General features: G+C 43.2%; 1 protein-coding gene across 3 annotated transcripts; it reads left to right on the forward strand.

Annotated features, from left to right (window-relative positions):
• Positions 1 to 3,171: 3,171 nt before the first annotated feature.
• Positions 3,172 to 19,990, forward strand: LGALS8 (galectin 8). 3 transcript variants are annotated; one of them, XM_075748761.1, is made up of 10 exons: positions 3,172 to 3,315; positions 6,324 to 6,461; positions 11,090 to 11,178; positions 11,907 to 12,117; positions 12,772 to 12,888; positions 14,570 to 14,626; positions 14,707 to 14,733; positions 16,034 to 16,122; positions 18,044 to 18,209; positions 18,679 to 19,990. In XM_075748761.1, the coding sequence occupies exons 2-10, from the start codon at positions 6,420 to 6,422 to the stop codon at positions 18,826 to 18,828; spliced, it is 948 nt and encodes a 315-aa protein (XP_075604876.1). In that variant the 5' UTR covers positions 3,172 to 3,315; positions 6,324 to 6,419; the 3' UTR covers positions 18,829 to 19,990. The 3 variants fall into 3 exon arrangements, with proteins under 3 accessions (XP_075604876.1, XP_075604877.1, XP_075604878.1); XM_075748762.1 differs by lacking the exon at positions 14,707 to 14,733; XM_075748763.1 differs by lacking the exon at positions 14,570 to 14,626.
• Positions 19,991 to 20,615: the final 625 nt, after the last annotated feature.

The following is a 20,615-nucleotide window of genomic DNA, read 5'->3' on the forward strand; positions in this document are numbered from 1 at the left end:
CATGCACAGCTTCCTGCAAGGCAAACAGCCTGTACAAAATAATGCCTGTAATTGAACAGGATAGAGTGATTTAGTTTTGTGGTCCTTTCCTATTTGCAACCTTCATTTTTGTGCTCATCTTTCCCCCACCCAGCATATGAATAGGACAAACTTCAAGTAGCACTTCTCTGAGCAGCATGCTGCAACATATCATGAGCTGTAAAACTACTACAGATTTCATTGCCCTACCGGTTTACTAGACCGAAACAGCCAAACCTAGGCTTAGTGACACCTCTGAGAGAATGGGAGGATAAAAGCACAGCCTTGGAGCTGTGGGTATAAGATTGGGTGTGAGTGTAAGATTTCCAGGTTTCAGAAACTCCATAGTCCTGGAGCAACAAATGACCTAGTCAACTTTGAAAACTGCATTTGGGTCTGATCACAGCAGATCTGTCTTGCTCGGAGGTGATGGGGTTAGGCTGTAACATGGGACCTACAGAGGAAACACAAAGCCTAGAGGAAGTGAAAGGGTTTGCAGGGGAAGCTTGTGGTAGTGGTAAGGAGCTGAATGAACTGTGTGACCAAGTTGTTACTTTAGCGCTTGTAAATCCAAGCCCACAGGGCACATGTGGGAGCAGTGGTGGTGTCTGAAATCTGGGTTCTTCACCCGGTGTGCAAAGAGCGTATCACACACAGAGTATTTACTTATTTCAGTTCTGGCCAGCATAGGGTTTCAGGCATCTAACACCAGCTGGCACGCCGAGTACATCAAGCATGCCTTTTTTATAATAACAAGGTGTGGTGGGTTGACCCTGGCTGGGGGCCAGGTGCCCACCAGAGCCGCTCTATCACTCCCCTCCTTCACTAGACAGGGGAGAAAAAGTACAACGAAAAGCTTGTGGGTTGAGATAAGGACAGGGAGAGATCACTCACTAATTATCATCATGAGCAAAACAGACCGAACTTAGAGAGGGAATTCATCTAATTTATTACCAAGCAAAACAGAGCAGAGCAATGAGAAATAAAACCAAATCTTAAAACACCTCCCCCCACCCCTCCCATCTTCCCAGGCTCAGCTTCACTCCAGGCTTCAACCTCCGCCCCCCCTCAGCAGCACAGGGGGACGGGGAATTGGGGTTACGGTCAGTTCATCACATGGTGTTTCTGCCGCTTCTTCATCCTCAGGGGAAGGACTCCTCTCATCGTTCCCCTGCTCCAGCATGGGGTCCCTCTCACCGGAGACAGTCCTTCACGAACTTCCCCAACGTGAGTCTCTCCCACAGGCTACAGTCCTTCACGAACTGCTCCCGTGTGGGTCTCTCCCACGGGGTGCAGGCCTTCAGGAACAGACTGCTCCAGCATGGGTCCCCCACGGGGTCACAAGTCCTGCCAGCAAACCTGCTCTGGCGTGGGCTCCTCTCTCCACGGGTCCACAGGTCCTGCCAGGAGCTTGCTCCAGCGCGGGCTTCCCACGGGGCCACAGCCTCCTTCAGGTGCCTCCACCTGCTCTGGTGTGGGGTCCTCCATGGGCTGCAGGTGGAATCTCTACACCCCCTCATCCTCCCTCCATGGGCTGCAGGGGGACAGCCTGCCTCAACATGGTCTTCACCACGGGCTGCAGGGGGATCTCTGCTCCGGTGCCTGGAGCACCTCCTCCCCCTCCTTCTGCACTGACCTTGGTGTCTGCAGAGTTTCTTACATCTTCTCACTCCTCTCTCTGGCTGCAAAAGCTCTCTCTAACTGTTTTTTTTGTCTTTCTTAAATATGTTATCACAGAGGCGCTGATTGGCTTGGCCTTGGCCAGCAGCGGGTCCGTCTTGGAGCCGGCTGGCATTGGCTCTGTCAGACACAGGGGAAGCTTCTAGCAGCTTCTCACAGAAGCCACCCCTGTAGCCCCCCACACTACCAAAACCTTGCCACACAAACCCAACACACAAGGTGTAGCTGACTGCTGTTCTTAAAACTTCCTTAACCATCTTTCACCTGCCTTCACCATACTGATACCTGTGAATATTCAAATATTAAGATCAATTCAAGCAATTAGAGCCATTGCTTAATAGATGTAACCAGACAAAAGGGAAACCATTACGAATTAGAAAATAGTTAGAATAGTTGTAAGATAAGAAGCTCTGGAATAATCTCATTTTAAAACAGCTCGGCCTTGGAAGACCAGATGCGCAAAGATAAGAAAGTTACAAGATGATCACAAAACCAGCCTTGAAGGAGAAGGTATACATGGTACCAGGACTGAGTCTGCATAGAAGTAAAGGTCAAGAAGAGTATGAGCCTTCATCTGAAGACCCCCGACCACCACCCGGAGGTGCCAACAAAAGACATTAGCATATGCTAACGAGTTCCTGGAAAATCCATGAATGTGATAAGTATTACTTGGAAATATAATGAATATGTATATTAACATAGTATAAATACTTGTTAGTTTTGTCTTTTGGGTGCACACATTAGGTGGTGTTATCCCCCCGTGCACCCAGCGCTGCAATAAAGAATGCCTGCTTTCTAAAAATTCAAAATAAGTCTTAATGAATTGTTTTGCCGCTTTCCGGTAACAATACATACACATTTTACTTCATGTTTCAAACATTTGGGGAGGTCTTCTAGCTAGCATGCTCAGTATTCACAAAGGGGGTGTGCATTTTAGTATTAAAATCAATACAGGTGACTTGAGGATATGCTATTTCTTGATACTATTCCAAGGCCAGATTTATTTTATATACACTTACAATAGGGAAAGAACACTGTGAAGGGCCCTATTGTTCTAAACCTTTGGTCCATTGAGAGATCCTATCCTGTTTACTACAGTTTCAGAACATGTTGCCATGGATACTTTATGCAGTTTTAACCCTTTTTTCCCCTGTATCAGCGGGTCGGAGGCCTGTGGCATGGCTCGGCCTGGGCCCAGCAGAGCTCTCCGACAAGTCCCGGGCACGGTTCGGGAGGAGAGCGAGAAAAGGCACGGTGCCCGCGCAGCCTTCCAACGCGGCTCGCGTCAAACACCCGCGGTGCCAGGCGCCCTCCCGGCGTAGCAGAGCACCGCCACCCCCCGGGAGGAAGCTCCTGCTCTCCGCTGTGGGCCAGGCGCGGCCGCTGTATGACCTGGTAAGGACATCAGCTCCCGCCCCGCCGCCCCTACCACAGCCGGGCCCGAGGCCGCGCCGTGCAGCGGTGACGTAGGAGGCGGCCGGAAGACGTTGGGAGGGGCCTCGCCGGGCCAGACGCGGAGCGGAGTCTGAGCGGCTGACGGCAGCGGGTGTGGGGGGGGGCGATGGCAGCGCCGGCTGGTCTCAGCCCGCGGGTCTCCAAGCGCTGCTAGTCACGGAGGTACGTTGTGCGGATAAAGAGGGAGCGGCCCGTTAGGGGGGAACCGGCGGGCAACGGTAGAAATAACCCCCCCTGCGCGTGTCTGCCTGTCGGGGAGAGGGGGCCGCTCCCTGGCGGGGCTGAGGCGGGCCCGGCTGAAGGAGGCGCTCTGGGGGCCGGGGCTTCCTCGGGGCGCGTTACGGGTGAAGTGGCCGAGGTTTCTTGGTGAAACTAGTCCTGTATCCTTCTGGTGTGTTGCAGTGTTGGGTTTATAGCCGGGGGACGCCACTGGTGTTTTGTACTTTAATTGCTTGCAAATATCCAGAAAGTACCTCGCTTATTCTCTTTGTGGAAGCCTTGTTTGCCTTGGTGTAAAAACTGGCTTTGATTATAAAGTCTAACCTGAGTTACCCTCACAAAAAATATTTTCTGATTGTCACAGAGGAAGAGTGTTAATAGCTGTTTTTTGGCCTTTTTCCTGTTGGGTGGTTTTGTTGTTTTTTTTTTTTTTTTTTTTTTTTTTTTTTTGTTGTTGTTGTTGTTGTTGAAGAGGTCTGTGGCTGCTTTGCAATGTGTGAGCTAACAGGAAAGCATGCATCTTTTTCATTTCTAAGACTGTGGTCATGAAACCATAACTTGTCATGTTGCAGACTTAAGATTTGGTGTAGCATGTGCTGACAGAGGTTCCTCTGACAGAAGGTTACAGGAAAACCTTGCAGCTGCATGTCCATGTCCTGTTTTGTCCCTCATTAATGTGACCTGTTCAATAAAAAAACTCTAATAACAACAAAAAAAAAAAAACCTCAACCCATCATTTTGCCAGAGTGCCACCTGGTCTACCAAGACTGACAGTCAGTTCTGTTCCAGGATCCTCTTTCAGCGGGATTTAGATTGCTGCTTCACACCCAGGGAAGTTCAGTTAGCAGGCTGCTGGAAACTGTGTTTCATTTTTTTTGGGTCTGCTATTGGACTTCCCGATGCTAAAGGCAGAATTATTGTTTGCTTTGATTTTGATTTCCTCCTCTTAAAAATGAAAATAATGAAGTTTGCTTGCCTTTGCATGTTCGTGTTGTGAATTGATGGTGTCCTGTCCCACTCGGTGGGTTAGGGTGAGGTTAACTTTTTAATTCTCTGCGTGGTAATCAGGAGTAATGACAATTACTCTAGAGGTTCAAACAAATCACAAATTTACTTAAAACTCAGTGAAACTACAAAAGATAGAGGCTTGACTAAAAGTCATAGTAATACTTAAAACTTAGCAGAACTATGAAAGGTAATGGTTTAGCAAAACTTGTGATGATATTACCCTAATGTGCTGAAAACTAAGTTAGAGACAGAGAGAGTGATAGAGAGGAAAAGAAAAGGAGAAAGAGAGAAAAGATATCACCACCCTTGGATTGAGCGATGTTCTCTGCTCGTAGTTGTAGTCTTCAGGTGGTGGGCACACACTGAAAACTTATGTTTTCCCTTTTTATAACCCAATGTGCCCGCCCCATAGGCGGGGGCCTGTCATCACTGAGTAGGCGCACTATGTGCTCAGGAAGGTTCAGAAATGTTCTAGAAATGAGTCGGTGGGTTGTGGGGGTCTTGGGGGTCTTGGAGGTCTCACTGTCTCCCCCCTTCAGGGCTGACCAAGTGAGTGGTGATCTTTCACAGGCACATCGCACACAGGACACAGATGGTCTTTGTCTACATGTTTCAGGAATAGAGGAGAGGACTCACAGGATGTTATCCTGCCTCTGCAGGTTCTGTTCTTGGTGAACACTACCTTGTCATCAGCCCATCCCTGCCCATGTCAAGACAGGTGTTTGCAACATTCACTTGTTTTCAGGGCCTTACAGATGTGGTATCAAGATCAAAGGGGCAAAACAGTTATGCGGGGTAGGCACTTTATGTTCTCTGAATTTCATTCTGGACACTGGTCTTGAGTAGGAGAATTAATACCCTTCTGGCTCACATCTCCCACAAGATAAGCAGATGTTGCAATGGGCTGCTCTATGGTTGAATCATTGCAGAAGATTAACCTCAGGGCACTGTGGCACAGGTCACAGACCTTGGGATTTTGGTTTGGTGGTGTTTTGTGGGGGTGGGTTTTTTTGTTTGTTTTGGTTTTTTTGTTGTTGTTTTTTGGGTTTTTTTGCTCTTTTTTTCCCCTTCTAATGTTGCTAGCACTTGTAATGATGCTAGAACCCTCACCTTTGACTTTTCCCTCTCTGCCTGTCATCACCACACAGTTTGCGTGCTACCTTAGTTGTTTCTCCACAATGTGTAAGAAATAATTGCTTAGTAGTTTCAATTGGGCCCTGAATTTTGGTCACTTCATTAGAAGATTTGCTAAAGAAATTACAGTGTAGCTAGATATACTCACAAGCTGTTGTTTCATTTCTTATTAATGCTGTGCATTTAATGCAAGTTTTACAAACTCCTGTAGTTACTTGTGGAGTTCAGGGATTATATGTATTGGAGGAAGAAACATAAACCACCCTTTCCTTCCCTGCTATGTCTTTGCCTAGTATCTCTTAACTTCAAGATAAAACTGGAAAAAGCAAGTTCAGCCCCTAGGGCTTGTCTGCCTTGGGAAATCTGGGGATAGCACAGAAAGTGTTAAAAGAAACAGAAAATGGTTGGTTGGTTGTCTTGGGAAAACTGCTTTTGTACTGTGTATCTTTTCCCTGTCTGCAGGCAGGGGTCAGCTGCAAACGGAGGCTGTTAGGACCCAGCTGAGAGGCACCGAGTCATCAGTGTTGCCCTGTGCAATGATGATTTTTATGTGGAATTCTGTCTCAGTACACATAATCTCAGGAAGTTGCTGATGACATTGTGTACCTGTGTGCACTGTCCCTCGTTAAGGTGGCACCTTATTTCTTTAAGCAAGCCTTTAATTTTCATATTTCAAAATTCTAGTAAATTTGTTGGAAAGGAAAGATGTTTGCATAATTTTTTGTGCTGTTTAAAGTTATACCTTGGAGGGTTTCACTTCATGTAGTGTCGCTTTGTTTCTTTCTAATAAAAGTTTTGATTTTTTGAAGGGATCCCTCCTTTGGTGCTGGCAGACCAGTGAGCCCTTTAAGTACGCTCCAGCAGTGGTCACACAGAACTGACAAACTTGGACTGGAGGAGGGAAGATGATGTCCTTGGATGGACTGCCCAAGACAATCAGTAACCCGGTAACTCCCCTGTCATGTCAACAACCTCTCCCTTGGGAAATGGGACTTTGCGGTTATATGTCGAGAGTTAGTACTCATACTGTTTTGCATAGTGAAGGGTGTTCCTGAGAACTCTTTGTATTGCTGCGATATTTGAGAGGGAATGTCACAGGTGACACTAGGAGCTGATGCTGTTTGAAAACTGTGCCGTACACAAATGGACATTTAGTGCACAGGACTTCCAAAACAGGAAGTAAGTTCTGTCACCCTTGGAGGGTAATCCTCTTTCATATGCAGCTTATGTGGACCTCTGCCATTTTTTTGCAGAATGTGCTGGATTGAAGGTGAAAATATGATAAGCAGTGTTTTCACTCCTAGTTCTCTGTAAACATGGGTGGTGCCTGACAGCCCTGTGAAACGTGGGGTTTTTTTGGTGGTGGTGCTTGTAACTTCAGTCTGAACAATTAAACTTGGAACCTTTTTTGATAATTGATATCTTACCTTATGTGGTGGTTTAACCTTGGCTGCATGCCAAATGTCCACCAAGCCACTCTATCACTCCCCTCTTCAGCAGGACAGGGAGAGTAGAAAAATAAGATGGAAAAAAAACCCAACCCCAAACTCATGGGTCAAGATAAAGGCAGTTTAATACAACAAAAGCAAAAGGCTGCGTGCAGAAGCAAAGCAAAAGATTATTCTCTACTTCCTATCAGCAGGTGATGTCTGGCCACTTCCCAGAAAGCAGGGCTTCAGTACGCATAGCGGTTGCTCTGGAAGAAAAACATTTAAAAAAAACCCAAAAAAACCCCAATGCCCACAGTTCCTCCCCCTATCTCTCAGCTTCTTATTGCTGAGCAGATGTCATATGGTATGGAATATCCCTTTGGTCAGTTTGGGCCAACTGTCCTGGCTGTGTCCCTTCCCAAGATCTTGCCCACCCCCAGCATCCTACTGCTGAGGGGGGGGAGAAATGTTGGAGAGAGAGCCTGGATGTGTGCCGGCACTGCTCAGCAGTAGCCACACCACCGGTGTGTTACCAGCATGTCTCTAGCTACCAATATCCAGCACAGCACTATGAGGGCTGCTATGGGGGAAAATTAACTCTGTCTCAGCCAGACCCTATACACCTTATAATAAATCCTGTTTCGTAGAGAAGACTTGAACTAAAATTATTCAGCAATTGCAGAGAGTGAATTTGACAGAATGTTGTTTGCCTAGCTGAGAGTCTGGAGATTTCTCTGAAAAGCTCTAGTATTGTCATGATCTGGGACAGTGGCCTCACACTAGCATGTGGCTGAAGGGGTGGGCTGGAGCTGTGTTTTTCATTGTATCTTTAAAGAAGTAGGTAGTTCTTTTGAGCCTGCAGGAAACAGTATTTTTAACATTCTGTGCTAGAATTCTTTACAAATATTAAAGTCTGTAATGTATCTATATGGAGTGTACGGTAGCACAGATCTGCACAGGACTTGCTTATCTATTGCAGTTTTGCAGTGATACACACCTGTGCCCTCAGGGAATCTGATTGTTCAATCCCACTATATGTTCACTGCTTGCAAAGTGGATAGAGTTAGAGATGATGGGGGAATAACTTCAACCTTCTTCACAAGAACCCAGCTGGGAGAGGAAGGAAAGCTGTGTGGAGAGTGGACAATGAAAGGTCTTAACTGCAAAAGGAAAGGGAAGATGAAAGTTTGTAGATGGGGATTTTGTTGAGAGAGGAGGTATTTAGGACAAATAATCTATGTAAGGGAGAGAGTAAGAGTTCAGCAAAATTGGGTGGCTACAAGGAGACTGATGAGTATGATGGGTGACAAGACCAGGCTGGAGAATATAAAGGGGTAAACTAGTGCTTAGGGGTCAAGAGCCTAAAGTGGGAATAAGAGTGAGTGTTTGGGATTAGAATATAGATACAGAGTTGGGAAAGATTGTGCTGATGATCTCAGGACAATCTCCAGACAAGGCCATGAGCAACCTGCTCTATCTGACCTTGCTTTGAGCAAGGCATTGACACCAGAGGTGTCTCCCAACCCTCAGCCCTTCTGTGATTCTATCACCTGTGTGATACCACAAGATGAACTTAGTACGGATGGAGGAGGGCAGGCTATGAAAAATTCACTATTTCAGTGAATCGTTCCATGAGCGGCAAAACTTAAGAGCTTTATTACAGGTTTGAGTCTGAGATGTATTTCTTCACTACTGTACTGTTTTGAATCATCCAGAAAATCCTGCTTTCCTCTTTATGCCCTTTACTCGACTCCTCTGGCAAGAAATGTTATCATGGGGCAGCTGTCCACTCCCCAGCAAGCTAGATGAAAGCTGTGTTGTCACAGTCCTTTCCTCTATAAGACCATAATCTGTCCTCTCGTTTTATGAAAACTGGCAGATATTAGAGAGAGCTTGATCTTTGAGACCTCTCAAACTCAGTTGACATTGACCAATTGGCTTCAGAGGTAGTTTTTGGAGGTCTGGAAGAGAGCCAGGATGCTGGTAGATTATACGATGTCACAAGCATTACTCTTATTATATGAGGAAAAATTAGTAGAAGAACATCTTGAGATGTGAGGAAATTGCAGGCACATTCTGTGATGACAAAACCTCATTAAATCTGTAGTATTGCACCCAGGAAATGCTGTATTGTGGCCTTGCAGATTCCATGTCCGAGCTTCTGAACAGTTGATGGGCCAACCTTCTTTTCTCCTAAATAAATGTATCCTTTTGAATGTAAAGAAATTTTTTTTTGCCACAGCTTCTCTTCCAGGGGTAAATAACTGTGATTCACTAGAGTAGTTAAGTCCCAGCATCCCTGGCCTGTGTCTGTATGTTTCTCTGGTTTGTCTTTGGAGACTGAACCAGTAATTTATTACTCTACTGCATTACTCAGCTACTACCCCTCAGGAGCAGTGTGTTAAAATAATCAAGACATGTTTTTTCTTATTTATTAATATCGTCCTTATTCTTTGAATAAAATTGAGCTTCTTGTGTACAGCTTGTATATTAAGGAACCAAGTTACTACCAGGAAGCAAAGGGATTTCAGCCTCTTTATTCTTTCACTTTCAACACTTATTTTCACGTTCATTTAATTTCTTCCTCTACTGCACCTGCTTAAGCCAGTAAAAATACACAAGACAAAACAACTTGACCGTTTGTGAGCTTATGGTTGAGAAGCAAGTTCTTTAAGTCTGTTTCGCCTGAGGTAGAAGATGACTGCAAATTCGGTTTTGTGCAGTGTGTGGGTAGCTAAGAAGGGAAGTGGAGAGAGGGCAGAAAAGGATGTGTATCTACTGGCAGAAATGATCAACACACTGGATTTAGACAGTTTTTCCTGTCATTCCTCTCCTCTCCTCCTCACAAATTCACAAAAACAGATGTCAGCAAGCACATCCCATTTTTATATTTTCATGTTTTGCATGATATATAATATCTCAACTTATCCTTTTATTGTCCAATATTCCATTCAAGAGTAGTATTTCTAGTCTGTTCGTTTTTTGTTGTTAAATTACTGGAACTCTTGTTTGCAATTGATGTTTCATTTCAAAGATGTCCTCAAATCTTATACACTGTTCCATAGATCAGGGATTTTTATTGGGAAAAAAAATACAAAAAACAACCTTGGCAGAAATTTTTGTCTGTTAACGAGAGCAAATGCAACATTTGCCACCATTTGCTTCTTTTTTCAATCTAAGCACATGTGATGACATGCAAACTTATAGCTTTGCTTTTTGATCAGTCTCCTGTGAACTTCCACAGTTTTCTATTAAGGTGCTCCCCTTCCCTCCCTGAAATTCTGGATGCACCAGATGATGGTCAGGATAGGGCTTCAGTCAGCACGTCTGAGCCTTTGCCAGAGAGCTGTGCTGGGGTGTTTGGGGCTTTTATTTTAACTGACATGTCCCCTCATATGGTTCAACAACTACTACTTGTTGCCATTTCAGTTTAGCATAACATGCATGTGTTACCTTCTCCAGCTATTAATCCGGAAGAAATAGGCAGGCTTTTAACTAGATTGCATACCATAGATACCGTAAAGACTGAGGCACCTGAACAGGGCTATTTCAGTGCACCTTGCCATTCTCAGCTCATTAGGGTGGGGTATTTTGTTGTGTTTGTCCTGTAGTTTTTACTAAGAAGACACTCTGCTCTGTGACATAGTCACTTCTTTTCCCATCACTGTTTTCCAGAATGGAGCAAGAACAAGCAAAAAGGCAGCTGCTGTAGTCTGGGGTCAGAAGGGTTGTGGAAGGTGCCTTCTGCTACCAGCAAAGGGCTGGTAATAGTCAGCCCTTGGCAATGACCTAATTTGAAGTGAATCTGCTTTATATTCTATTAAAAGTGAGACGATAACATATTGCCATTCCTCATTTGAGAGCTAGGAATGGAGGCTGGAAATTCTAGTTTTAATCTTACCTGAGAAGCTTGGTTTTCATATATGAAAATGTGCTGGGTTTTTCCTTTGTGTTGTGGTGGGTATTTAGTGCTTTTCTACTGTTTCTTTTAAATGATATGCTAGTTGTGTTTCTTTTAATGTGCTAGACCACCACATAATTATTAGAATATTATTTTTAAGACTACTGTGGGATTTTTTTGCCTCCATCACAACATGCTGTTTGAATATTTTTTTTTTTTCCTATTTTTTTTCCCCCTCTTCGAGATCATTCCGTATGTTGGGACGATACTTGATGAACTTGTTCCTGGAGAGCTGATTGTGATACATGGGACTGTTCCAGATGATGCAGACAGGTAGTGGCTACGGCGTCACTTTTTGCTGTGTCACCATGTGAACAATAATGTAATGGATAAAATGTTTCCAGGGGTCCTATTTATGATGGCACACAAAGGCTTGATCTAAATCCTTGTGATAGTGTCAGAGTGAATATATGAATACAGGCTTAAGTGATTAATGAAAGCTTTGTGATGAGAAGTGGAGGATGAACTGATTTTTTTCTTTCTGCTGATCCTCTCTCTTTTTGCTTTGCCTGCTTTGGCAATTTTTTTTTCCCTGTCATGGTATATGTCAACTTGTCTAAAGAGATTATCTGAGACTAACAAATTTGATAACTGACTGTGTTGCGTGAAGGAATTAACTTAAACTGGGATATGGGGTTTGAACTTGTGCATGTGGCTAGTATGGGGGTTCTGTTCCCTGACTTTGCCCAAGGTTCCTTCGGTTATTTTATTTGAAGATGATGGGAAGAAAGGTGGTGAACACACAGTAAGGAAGGAGCTTACATGATATGAATGATGACCATTGAATATATACTTAAATATTTTAATTCATTGCAATAAATGATGGGAGAACCATTCACAAATATGTAGGAGTTGGACAAATTCAGGTTTTTTCCATATCCAACAACATTCATTGTGTCTGCCTGTTCTGAGGCTCCACAGTAAAAGACAAGTGTATCAAGCTCTTAGATGATTTCTTGACCGACTGAGCTGAATGTGGTTTGTCTTATTTTTATGATTAGGTTCCAGGTGGATTTGCAGTGTGGCAACAGTGTAAAGCCTCGAGCTGATGTGGCATTTCATTTCAACCCCCGCTTCAAAAGGTCTGGCTGCATTGTTTGCAACACACTGGAGAGGGAAAAATGGGGCTGGGAGGAGATTACTTATGAGATGCCCTTTCAAAAAGGGAAGTCATTTGAGATTGTCATCATGATTTTAAAGGATAAATTCCAGGTGAGTCTGGGTTGATTCTTTATCTGTAGCTAGTTGTTTGCCCAATACAATAGAGGTATTTTGTATACTTACAATAAATAGTTGAGAGCCTTGGCTTCTCTGTTACCTAGATATAGTCTAACTACAGAAACATTTAGAAGCTTTTCTTTAAAGAGGTGCTAAGTAAATCAGACCTTTAATTTTGCATTGCTTCCCTCTAAGTTGGATGAGTAGGCAAGTAACTTCCTGCCATGGCTAATGGCTACTCCACCCTTCCCTTCTTATGTGCAAAGGGCTGACCTTAGGATAAACCTGTTTTGTGCCCAGTGTAGGACAGTCCTTGGAGGAAACATCTGAGGTGTGTTTGTCTTGCTCTGTTAGACTGCAATAATAGATTCTATTAGATTGCTAACACCACATGGGCAAATGATTGGGCGATAGAAACAAAAGGTGTGAAATACAAATTTTAGTGTAGTCAAATAAATCTCCCTCATAGTGATGGAAAGAGAGACTGAGTCACAGATGAACTGAACGTAGTTGCTCTGAAATTTCTAGGATGCTCCCTGCTTCTGTACCAAAGCAGTGTAAAACAGAGATATATGCATACAATTTGATACGTGGCTGGTGTAATGTATGTTTAGAACAATTTTCCTATTTTATTTCCTGTCTCTTTAGGTGTCTGTAAACAAGAAGCACTTGCTGCTCTACAACCACAGAATTAGTCTTGAAAAAATAAATACTCTTGGAATATATGGCAAAGTGCAGATCAAAACTATAGAATTTGTTTCTAAAGTAAGTTACATATACAGCTGACTTGTTCTATTCCTTTTCTCTGTCTTGCTAAACCACAGAGTAGGATTTATGGTGAAAAGGAAGTAGAGAAAAGCAGCCACATAGCCTAACATCCGTAACAAGACTTTTTTCCCCACTGTTTCAACATGTGAGTCTCATGAGGATCTTTGTCTTCCCATTTCAGTCTTGAGGTTAGGGGCAAAAGGGTGACAAAGTTTACAGGAGACATGGTATAAGAATTGCTTGGCTGCTGGATCTAGGAATGGATTAGACTTTTCAAATATTGCAAATGGACTCTCAGTATTCAGTGCTTCTAAGTGTCAAGTTCAGCCATGGCTGAAACTTGTTACTTGGCTTCCAAATGCCAAGTTCAGTCACAGCTGGAACTGCTTGTGCACATAATTCTGTTTTTTCCTGCTAAAATGACTGAATTGTTGACTGAAATCATAACTAGGAGTGTATGTTTATTTCTGGGGAGTGAGAAGAGGTGTCCTTTCTCGAAGACTTTGTGGCTTGACTTGCACTTGGATCAAACTGCGGTGAATTTAAAGTGCAGGCAGTGCTGTGCTTCCTCTCAGCTGCCAGCTCTGCTGGAGAAAGTAAACCAACAGGGAGGAGTTGAACAGCATGTTTTCGCCTGAGCAGAAGGAGACATCTTTCTGCTCTGGAAGGGAAGGGTGAGACCTCTAGAGCAGGAACGGAAGGTGATAAATTCCAGGGGGATACTGAAGGTGAATGCCTTTTCCCGTTCTTCCTGCCACTCACTAAGGCAGCCTACCTCCTCCTGTGTAATGTTTGGGGTCTCTTCTGCCCCATCCTCGCTGCATTGTGGGCAAAGCTTGGATCTCTTACTGGCAAGTGTCCGGTCTAACTCAGGTCAGCAGATTAATAGCTGCTGATAGGAAGTGGAGATTTGGGCCTGAACAAAATGGGGTCTAAGCTTTAAAGATAGATCTAATCACGGATCATTTGCAAAGCCTATGTACAGACTTTTGTGGACCCCATCACTTGGCCTTGGGCATGTTGCCAGAATAATCTTACTTCAGAGCGGTCTGGTCTTGGTCTTGGAGGACTGACTTCGAGAAGAGCTTGCGGGCTGGCAGGTCCTGTAGGTTGGTTTCTGTCCTAAGCACAAAATGAAACAGAGTAGCTTTAGTCTGTGATTGCTGATGCTGTATCCTTTGGGGAAGAAAGGAATGGAGAGGGGTAATTGTTTCCTTTTTGTCTTTGCTTCTAATATAATCTTCTGAGGAGGAAGAGAGAGGCTTTCATTGAAATAAACAAGCTGAAGATACAATTTGCCAGGGCTAAGCTGGAACTGTATCACTGCATGGCCACATTGCTCATACACCCTTCCTGTGGGAAGGGACAGGGGTGCAGGGGGCTGCTTAAAATCCCAAGGCCCTGTACATGGACCTGCCCTGCTGTTATTCCTACCCCAGTGAGGAAAGCTCAGTGGTTACCCTCAAATGCGAAGGGGTTATCAGTGCTCTGACTGTTAAATAAAGATTCAAACTGTAATGAGGTGGTCTTAAGAAATCTTGATGTGGCTTTTTCTTTACCATAGCCTTAAATTTCCATGTTAACAGTAGACCCTTCAAAGCAGCACAGGTTCTAAACTAACTTCGTGTTAAAGTTCTAAGATGTTCGCGATGATGTCTAAATATCTCTCTCTCTGCAGCCTCTACAAGGCCCTCAGCTATCATCCCTAGGAATAACAAAGATAAACACAGAAAATGTATGTATGTTTGTAAAAACGTTGAAAGAATCTCCCTGTTGTCTGATAAACTAGTTAATGTTATTTGTTTTCTCTTGTAGGGGGAAATGCCAGATGGTTCAGAATTTGTAAGTGTCTTGTGTAGACTTGTGGCAAATGTGAATAGTAAAAAAAAATCAAAACCATCTCTGTTACTTGTGAAAAAATATGCACAGAACAAGGGAATTGAGAATCTACTGGAAGATGATCATCAGTGAGGTTTTGTAGAGAGTAATCCTCTCTTCTGCTGCTAGTAAAAGTGAGGCTAGTTGTTAAAGCATATAGAAAACCCGAAATATAAATTCAGCATCCACAGCCATCAACAGAGAAATAAAAAGTGGGGATACCTCCTGAAGTTTTAAAAGACCAAATTACATTAAAAACTTTTTTTCAAATAAGCATACTTAGCTTTCTCCACCTTAGGGAATATCTGCAAAATGAAAGTATTCTGCAGTCATACTATGCCACATCACCTTATGTTAATGTGTGTATCCCAGAACCTGTCTGGCTACATCTGGCTCTTGCTGACAGATCCATGCTTATCCTGTGTACACCTCGGGTGGCCAGACGCTAGCATCACACCTTAGGGTTGGAGCTCGCACCTAGCTAGAAGTGAGTGCTCATCTTTTTGCAAAAAGTTGTACAAGTGAACAGTATCCAGACTGGAGTAAGGACCATGCTCTAGGTGAAAAGGGTTTGGAAGCCAATAATATAGAATAGAATTTATGGAGAAGGTGAAGTTGCAGTGAGTGCCATGATCTTAGTTGCTGTGTCACTTGACAGTCTGCCTTCTTCAGTCATCTTTTCAAAACCAAATAACATGCAATATTGTCATTTGTGAGTGGTGGATGTACTTAAAAAAAAAAACCAGCCAACTTCTTCATTCACTCCTTTTCCCTGATCAAAACTTCTAACACATGAAAAAAGGTAAATAAAATTTGTCATTATGAACTGGTGCCAGGAGGAGAGAATACTCAGTGACCCTATTTCTAGTACTTACACAACACCTAGCATGAGTCTTATTTAAAGCATAACTGAAGCTTTCAGAGAGGAGAGGTCAGGATGTCTGTATCTGAATAATTATGTGCAGAGTTTCATGCTTACTTTTTTTCCCCCCTCTTCCACCATTAGTGGTGGCAGAAGTAGTTGTAAATAATGTTTATTTTGAACCGAAGGTGGTAGTCTAAAGAAAAAGCCCAACACATTGATATGTTTACCTCAGTGTAACTTTTCCACTATAGTATTAGTGTCCCAGGACATGTTGGTAGGAATAAGTTTAGCTGTAAGTGCAGATTCATAATTGTAGGCCAGATCTCTTCCTGCCATAGTAAAGCTCAGCTTGAAAAAAGTAAGTCACAGTCAAAATTTTTACTGGTGGTGTACTTCTAGGGAGTTCCTTATGTTGGGAAACTTGATACTGCACTTCATCCAGGACGCGCAGTTGCCATTAAAGGAGAAGTGAATAAAAAACCAAAGAGGTAAGTGTTACTGACTTTTTCTGCTGTTTAACTGACCTACTCTTGAGAATGAGTAGGCTTTTCCATTGCCTCAGTATATCCTTACTCACTTGCAACTTTGCATCTGCAATCATCTGCAACTACAGTGCATTTTTCTTGGGAACTTGCAGGATACTGCTTTAGGGAGGACTTAAAGAACAGCTCCATTGTGAAAAGTGAAGGTAAAACCTGAGTGTCTTACCTGCTAAATCTGCATGATCCACAAGTTTGTGTGTCTGTTCAGGGTTTCTGTTGTGCAGGGCAAGTGAGCATACATATCTTACACAGACAGCTTTTATTCTAAAGAGATCCAAGAGTAAGGGAACTGGCAGAAATAGATGGTAAATGAGTCAGATGAGTTGCTGGTGTGCTCAAATGCTGCATGTTGCAATGTTTCTCTGAGTACTCTGACGGCCTCCTCGGGGACTGTAGAAGCATGCAGGTGCCTAACGTGACAACTGAGTGATGAAAGCTGGTAGAGTAGTATAAGCTATAATTTTGATAGCAAATTAGGAACAACGGGTTGCAAAGACGACATTTTCCCAACATGATTTAAAGGGGGGGGGGAAGGAGGGGAGCGCAACATGGTCAGAATGGAGCTGAGGAAATGTCTGTGCTTCAGCATACACTTTGCTTGAAGAGTGGTTTTGGTTCTGCAGGTTGAAGCGTTGATTTGAATTTGGATGATTCTTCCCTCTGATCACTCTTCTCCAGAGCTCCCCTTCAGGAACTCTGTGCTGTGGACATGTCTGAGATGGCAGAGTATTAATTCAGCCTGGGTAGAGTTATGCTGCTGTCATGGTTTAACCCCAGCTGGTAACTGAGCACCAGACATCCACTCGGTCATTCTGCACCCGGTGGGATGGGGGAGAGAATTGGAAGAGCAAAAATGAGAAAACTCCTGGGTTGAGATAAAGGCAGTTTAATAGGTAAAGCAAAAGCCACCCACGCAAGCAAAGCAAGACAAGGAATTCATTCCCCACTTCCCACGGGCAGGCAGGTGTTCATCTCCAGGAAAGCAGGGCTCCATCACATGTAACTGTTACTTGGGAAGACAAACACCATCACTCTGAATGTGTTTCCCACCCCTTCCTTCTTCCCCTGACTTTATATGCTAAGCATAACATCATATGGTATGGGATATCCCTTTGGTCCATTGGGGTCAGCTGTCCTGGCTGTGTCCCCTCCCAAGTTCTTGTGCACCCCCAGGCTACTCGCCGGTGGGGTGGGGTGAGAAGCAGCAAAGGCCTTGGCTCTGTGTAAGCACCCCTCAGCAATAACAAAAACTTCCCTGTGTTATCATCAGCACTGTTTTCAGCACAAATCCAAACCAGAGCCCTACGCTAGCTACTCTGAAGAAAATTAACTCTATCCCAGCCAAAACCAGCACAGCTGCCTACAAAGTAACACTTTGCATGCATGGTGTCCCACCAGTCTTAAATGTACAGAGGAAATACTCACACTTTTCGTTAGAGTCTAACCAGTTTGTTGGCAGAAGGAATATAATGTCTTTAGGTAAAACAAAGCCTCCCACTCTCCACTGCCCGAGTTAAAAGAAAGAGGTGGTGGAGCAAGTAGCACCACATGTTTCTGTGAGAATGCTGCTTCCTGGTGCTGTAGGCGAGCAACACTTGGCTCAATGTCTCCTTGCTGAGACATGAACAGAAAGCTGTGAGTGATGAAGCAGATCTAGCAGGGTCATGCTACGTTTGCTGCCTCCAGCAAAGGTTTCTGTGTGAAGGAGACAATTGCACGTTACCTGCTTGCTTGGTTCTTCAGGTCAATCATAGCCCTGGCTCCAGAACAGTTCTGAGTATCGGCTAAGGGCTTGATATATAGCATGGACTACTGCATCGTGTTTATAAACCTTTGGTATAGTAAACTCTTAAAAAATATCTTCCAGCTTTGTGATAAATCTGAAATCAAGTGACTCAAAGGACATTGCATTACATCTGAATCCCCGAGTGAAAAATAAAGTTTTTGTAAGAAACTCATACCTTTGTGACAGCTGGGGAGAAGAAGAAAAGGAAGTTGACGATTTCCCTTTCAGTCCAGGGATGTACTTTGAGGTAAGATTAACTGAAATATAGCATCAAACTGGTAATTCTGCCAAAAGGATTAGCAGTGGTGCTGAAATGTCATGTCACTAATAAAGATTTAAATAAAGCTGCCATCCCTGCATTTCAGTGCATGTCAATGTGAGAATATTTAGGATTAAATGGGAGCATTGGGAGGAGAGATTTAACTTGGTTTTAATGACAGTTTTCTTTTTAAATGGTTGGAAGAATTCAGCCGGTGCTTAGAACAAATTTTAATTTAATTGAGTTGGACTCGATGATCCTTATGGGTCCCTTCCAACTTGAGTTATTCTATGATTCTATGAATGCTCTTGAAGTTCCACTTTTTTAAATGTTTCTTCTGCATGAAACATTCTTGGTAACAGAAACTGGGCTTGCCCAAGTCTAGGCTAGATCATCAGGTTGCTTTTCATGTCTTACCTGAGCTTAAAACTTAACTCTTTCTCTTCTTGCTTTTCAGCTGATCATTTTTTGTGACACCCACCAGTTCAAAGTTGCTGTTAATGGTGTTCACATTCTGGAATACAAGCATCGTTTTAAACAGCTTGAAAAGATCAACGAATTGGAAATCACAGGAGATATTCAATTGTTAGATGTGAGGAGCTGGTAGTTCTTTTTGATCGCTATTACAAGAATTAAACCTCTTCTAATGAGAGTGCCTCCTTGTCAAATAAATACAAACAGGTGCTGGCTCGTGCTGAGCTTGCCTTTATCTATCTAGGCTTCTGCATCTGCCTCTCTGAGTTAGGGGAGTACCAGAACTGCTGCCTGCGAGATTAAATCCTCCTTTAGTTTCCTGGCAAGCTAAGTAAGTGTTTGCTCAGATAAAGCTCCTGTATTACTGAACCTAGCAATATGAAAATACTGCATCATAATGTGTCTAACAATTGCACTCGGTATTTTTAAGAAGTTAAACTACTACTCAGCATTCCTTGATAGCATACATTCAATATTTGAAGCAGAAATAAGACTGAAATAGGATCTGAAGACATGATTATTCACTCCAAAAGGGACATTGATAATTCATTTAGAATAGAATTATGAAATATGGTCTTCTGCTTATTAGCAACTATAATCTTTTTACTGAGGTTGGATTAAGCAAACAGTTGACCCATCAGTTCTAGCAAAAGGCAAGGAGGAATTTCATCTTGCTTCTTAGCCTGCTGCTGCAGTAGTACCTTCTCTGCCACATGTGGTTATGACAGCTCCTGCTTTTAAGTAAGTAAGTGGCTTAAATGAAACATACGGCAGCATTTCTAGCTTTTAGTTTGCCAAAGTGAAACAAATTAAAATGATTTAGCTGGTTCCAATTGCATGAACTTTTGAAAGCTTGTTTGATCTGAAATGGCTCCTTACTGAGTTGAGATTGCTTAGGGACTGAAGTAGATGTTTGTGGTTATCATTTTTAAAAAATGAGTGAATGCAGGTACTCCAGGCAGGGTTTCAGCTGAGATGTGACTCGGATGTTCATCAGTGGAATAGAGAATGAATCCTTTTCCGGTCTTGTGTTAAAATACTGTTGATCTGAAACCATGGAGTTGTTCCTATTCAATCAGTTTTCCATGCAAATGTCAGTCTTAATTTTTATACTCTTTTTAAAAATAAGTTGCTCCTGGCTGTCAGTACACGCCTGAGGAATATTCCTATTTATCTTAAGAGCTGCTGAAAGAGTGAAGCAATTTCAAGAATAAGATGTACCCTAAAAAACTGTGTAAGATAAATTACCAAGTTTAATGTATAAAAAGCATAAATAAAAACAATTGTGAACTCTGCTTTTCTCCAAGCGTAGCTGAGTAGCTACGATCCCGTTTTGGTCTATATTTTGTCTTGTTTCACTTATCTTACCAGTATCTCTGAGGTGCCATAGTGATCCTGATCGGAGGACCATTTCCACATCAAGGAGTTAGCGATCCACTGACCAGTTAATGTGCATAGCCTTAGGCTTTGGCTGTGCTGGTGTGGCCTTCAGGAGCGATGTGCTGTATGTGTACATCCCTCGGCTGCAGGATAAACTCAGCTGGCTGATTCTAACAGAGGAGCTGGTAGGCAGCTCCCCCTTGGTAAGGCCAATGGCACCACTTGTGTGCCCTTATCTAAGAGTTCAGAAGGAAGTTCTCATGTGAACATCCTTTTTTTAGACAGCAGACATCACTAATAGTTCTACGAAATTCTTCTACAAAATTCCTGTAAGAGCATGAGTGACCACCATAGGGTAACTTTTCCACAGCTGGGATCTGCATGGCGTGCTGCACCCTGAACAGAGGCCCATTCCTAGCATCTGATGGGATGGAAGAGTATCCCCTGTAGTGTTAGTTCTAACCTGTGGCATTTTAAACCATACTTTACAGAATCTGACTGCCTTTCTTTCTTACTAGTACTGTAATGAACCAGCACCTC

The sequence above is a fragment of the Balearica regulorum genome, chromosome 3 (assembly GCF_011004875.1).
Source record: "Balearica regulorum gibbericeps isolate bBalReg1 chromosome 3, bBalReg1.pri, whole genome shotgun sequence".
NCBI classification, from domain to species: Eukaryota; Metazoa; Chordata; class Aves; order Gruiformes; family Gruidae; genus Balearica; species Balearica regulorum.